We start from the raw sequence: 4,916 nt of genomic DNA, 5'->3' as shown, positions 1-4,916 counted from the left end.
AAATTTATTAATAAATTAGATTAAAAGATCTTTTCAATGACACCAATTTTATACCATGAATATCAATGTTTTTTAATATATATTTAGCTAAAGCTTTTTATTGAGAAGCACAAACGACAAATATTTAGGAACAAAAGGGAGTAAGTGATCATAAGCTAACACGCCCCATAGATTGTCCTAAAGTACAAACTTATAATCTAAGGTGTTGTTTGGATAGCGAGAAAAGAAAGGGTGGGAATGGAAAATAGGGGGAGGAGGATGTCTTATCGCTTGTTTAGAATTTAGGAATAAGAAAAGAAGGGGGTTTAGTATATATAGGGAATATAGGGATAAGAAAGGCTCTTTTTCCACCAACGGAAATCTCAGTGGAAAACGAGCATTTCTCAAATGCAAACAAGAGATAAGACATCCTGCTCTTGTTGTTCCCATTCTCACCCTTCTTTTTCCACTACACAAACAACACCTAATAAGAAGATGATGACATGTGTTTGTAGTTGCTCATCAATCTAGTCATTACCTTGACATTCTTTTCGTAATCAATCACTGAAAGTGTCCATGTGCTGACGCATAAGCCAAGCTTCAGGCTTCTCTGGGAATTGGAATCGTAGAAAGTCCTTGTGTTTCGTGATATACGGCTCCCCCACGGATGAGTTTTGAATAACTGTGTAGTGCGATTTATTAAAATAATCGTCCTCCGTACCGATGTATATTTTCTTTCCTAGTGTTCCCTTTCCACTTAGTCTCCTGTCGTGTCGCGATTCAGGAACACCAATTGGGTCAAGTTCAGAAATGAATTCAACACAGAACTCAATGACCTCCTCTGTCCCATAGCCCTCTGCAATGCTTCCTTCTGGCCGAGCACGCTGGTGAACATATTTCTTCAGGACTCCCATAAACCTCTTGAAGGGAAACATATTATGTAGGAACATTGGACTAAGAATATTGATCTCCTTGACCAGATGAACAAGGAGGTGTGTCATGATATCAAAGAAGGATGGAGGAAACACTAACTGAAAGCTGACAAGACATTGAACCACATCATTCTGTAGAGCAGCTAGTTCTAGTGGATTAATTGCCTTCTGAGAAATTTCATTGAGGAATGCGCATAGCTTTACGGTGGCCAGATGTACATGTGGAGGTAGAATTCCTCTTAATGCAACTGGAAGCAATTGCGTCATAAGCACGTGGCACTCATGCGACATTAAGTTCAGAAATTTCTTCTCGCGCACATTAATTATACCTTTTATATTAGAGGAGAATCCAGATGGGACCTTGATGCTGCTTAAGCATTCAAACATGATTTCTTTCTCTTCATTGCTAAGAGTGTAGCTAGCAGGTCTTAAATATTTGCGTCCATCATCTGTCTTCTCTGGATGCAGGTTGTCTCGTTCTTCCACGCGTTGCAAGTCTTGTCGTGCTTCAAGTGAATCCTTAGGCTTCCCATACACACCCATAAATCCTAGAAGGTTCACACAAAGATTCTTTGTCAGGTGCCTGACGTCGATCGTATTCCGAACCTCTAGGACTTGCACATGGGTGCATGACCCGCTGCATCTTTTAGAACTAGTTGGCTGCCCTGTCCCTTACCAAAAACTACTTTCACATCTTTAACCATCTCAAATACATCTTCTCCAGTTCTGTTGCGAGGCTTGCATCGATGGTCTACCTTACCTTTAAAATGTTTGCCTTTCTTTCTAACTGGGTGATTCATATAAAGAAATCGATGATATCTAAGGTACACGATCTTTCTGTATTTTTTAAAATATATACTATCAAGGTCATCAAAACAGTGTGTGCATGCATTATATCCCTTCTTCGTCTGCCCTGAAAGATTACTTAGAGCAGGCCAATCATTGATTGTCACAAACAATAGTGCTCGTAGGTCGAAGTGTTCCTGTTTGTACTCTCATCCCACACACAAACACCTGTTTCGCTCCATAAAAGTAGGAGTTCTTCAATTAATGGACTTAGATAGACATCAACGTCATTGCCTGGTTGCCTCGGGCCTTGGATGAGCACTGACATCATAATGAACTTTTGCTTCATGCATAACCATGGAGGAAGGTTGTTGATATATAGTGTAACAGGCCAAGTGCTATGATTATTGCTCTACTCACCAAAAGGATCCATATCATCCGTACTTAAAGCGAACCTTAAGTTTCTTGCGTCTTTTGCAAACTCTGGAAATTTCCTGTCTATTGCTCTCCAATGGGACCCATCAGTAGGGTGTCTCAACATGTTGTCTACCTTACGGTCTTCTTTGTGCCACCGCAACAACTTTGCATGGTCCTTATTTCTAAAAAGACGTTTCAGACGTGGCATTATAGGAGCATTCCACATAACCTTTGTAGAGATTTTCTTTCTAGAACATTCTTCCCCTTCAACATCGCCAGGGTCATCTCGTCTGATCTTATACCGTGATGCTTTACATACGGGGCATTCATCTAAATTCTCGTAGTCCTTGCCACGGTATAGGATGCAGTCATAAGGACATGCATATATCTTCTTGATTTCTAATCCTAAAGGACATATGACCTATTTTACTTCATACGTAGTAGTGGGCAATTCATTAGGCTTCGGAAGCATTTTTTTGGGTCTTTAGTAATTGCCCAAATGCCTTATCAGATACACCATTCTGTGTCTTCCATTTTAACAACACTAGTGTTATACCTAATTTTTTTTTCCCATCCTGGGCAGATGGGTATAGTAATTTCTAGTGATCTGGTCAAACTTTGTCTTCTTTTTTTCACTTTCGCAATCTTCAGTAGGTGTGCCTTCTGCACCTGCCTCATCTTCAGCTTCTCCCATTGTTGTATCACCGAAGTCACCGTATTGAGCAATAATGTCGTCAGGCTCCAACTGTTCTTCTTCACCTTCTTCCATCATTATCTCGGTTTCTCCATGCTTGGTCCAACAAATATAGTTTGGAATGAATTCCGACTTCAACAAATGTGAGTGAATATTTCTAGAGTTAGAATATTCCTTCAAATTCTGACACAAGGCACATGGGCAACATATGAATCCATCACGCTTGTTTTGATCGGCCACTCTTAAGAAATAGTGCACACCATCAATGAATTCTTTGGAGCGGTGATCGGCATTATACATCCAATGACGTGTCATTGTCTGCATTGCAACATAAAGTATTATAAGTTTATACAGAAATTAAAGTAACAAATAACCTAAAATTCTTTATTTCTAATTTTTCTAAACAAGCAAAATTAAAAAGACATAAAAGTTCTCTATTTTTCTAACTAATCATGAAATATGGCATACATACTAGTTATAATTAACCTTGTCACAAATTGTAAATTAAAGTAATATAAGTTTCTAATTTTTTATACATAAATTAAAGTAACAAATAACCTAAAATTCTCTATTTCTAATTTTTCTAAACAAGCAAAATAAAAAAAGCATAAAAGTTCTCTATTTTTCTAACTAATCATGAAATGTGGTATGCATGCTAGTTATAATTAACTAATTAACTCGGTCACAAATTACAAATTAAAGTATTATAAGTTTTTAATTTTTTTTCTAAACTAATTAAAATAAAAAACCATAATATCACTATTTCTCTAACTAAACCATTAAATATGGTAGACATAATAGTAATAAAAAGTTAATTTTTGAGAAACTAATTGTAGTTGCTATCATTCAAATATTCTAACGATCAAGTGATTGGAGTTTAAAATAGCGTAGAATTCATAAAATAAAAAACAACGTATATAACACTAGGAAATGACATATGCCGCTGCTAATGTTGAGAAGATGAAGCTAGTGACCTCTTAACAAGTCGATGATGGCGTTGGACAGGGGACTTTTAGTCCCGGTTGGTCTCACCAACCGAGACTAAAGATGTTTTTGTCCCGAACATTGATTGGGCCGAGATTATTGTTCGTTTTGGACAAGTGACTAAAGGCTTGTGCAGTAGTGCCACTATCCCACTATCGAATGTCACCACTCGCTGCAAATGTTTCTTTTTGTCTCTATGTGACTAACCTCCAAACCTTGATTGACAAACTTGACGTTCAAACGATCCCCTGAAAACGTAAGAGTACCGTAGCCGGCGGCCCAGTTGCTGTCACACTTAAACAAATCAAAACCGCGCCAATATGGTGCGTCGATCGTTTTGCACTCCTAGGCGCGCATTTGGCAATGATTCAGCAATTAACCATTTGACCTCAAGCTCCGAATTGGTGCATCTCTCTAGACTGGAAGCATATAATGGAATTAGTATTGGTTTTATGCCTTCCAGGTTGCTGCGCATTTGTTTCGTTCAACACGGATTGTTCAAAATTCCTGCTTGCAGTATAAAACCCATGCAACAACTGGGCAACAGCTGCTAACAATGGATCAGCGCAGCTGATTTCAAGTTTCACCCATGGCTGTCTACTTGCCACCGGGCTTCCCCTTCATTCCTCCGCCGCCGCCGCCGCGCTCTCTGTGGTCTCCGCCACCGCCCCCGACGAGGCATGGGCAGTTTTCGCCGGCGCCCAGAGACAACAACGCGACGTCCCCCGGCGGGGTCATCGCAGGCGTCGTCATCTCTGTCGGTGCCTTCCTTCTCGTGCTCTCCTTCGTGTGCAGCCTCTGCCAAGGGTACCGCAACAGCCGCGCCAATGCCGCGGCTGCCGCAGCCCTCGCCGCGCGACCGCAGGCGCCACCACAACCACAGTACTGGGACAACGACGAACATTGGCTGCGCCGCCACCGGAGCGACGACCTTGTTGACGACGGCGATGGCCCCACACGCCGCGCAAGCCCTACGGCGGGCCTCCCGTCGTTCACGTACAACCGGGCGGTGAGGCACAACGTGACGGGCGGCGGCGACGAGGCGGCGACGACGTGCTCCGTGTGCCTCGGCGCGTTCCAGGCCGGGGAGACGGTGCGCTGCTGCCGGTGTGTCTCACCTTACC

General features: G+C 41.7%; 1 protein-coding gene across 1 annotated transcript in view; it reads left to right on the top strand.

Annotated features, from left to right (window-relative positions):
• The first annotated feature begins 4,381 nt into the window (after positions 1 to 4,381).
• Positions 4,382 to 4,916, top strand: part of LOC8155342 (proline-rich receptor-like protein kinase PERK1) — a 3,358-nt gene continuing 2,823 nt past the window's right edge. Inside the window, exon 1 of the mRNA XM_002488984.2 lies at positions 4,382 to 4,885. Within this exon, the coding sequence (XP_002489029.2) occupies positions 4,382 to 4,885 (504 nt within the window). The remainder of the gene's footprint in view (positions 4,886 to 4,916) is intronic.

The sequence above is a fragment of the Sorghum bicolor genome, unplaced genomic scaffold (assembly GCF_000003195.3).
Source record: "Sorghum bicolor cultivar BTx623 unplaced genomic scaffold, Sorghum_bicolor_NCBIv3 super_400, whole genome shotgun sequence".
Taxonomy (NCBI): Eukaryota; Viridiplantae; Streptophyta; class Magnoliopsida; order Poales; family Poaceae; genus Sorghum; species Sorghum bicolor.
Note: the sequence above shows the minus strand (reverse complement) of the source record. Positions and strands in the feature narration are given on the sequence as shown.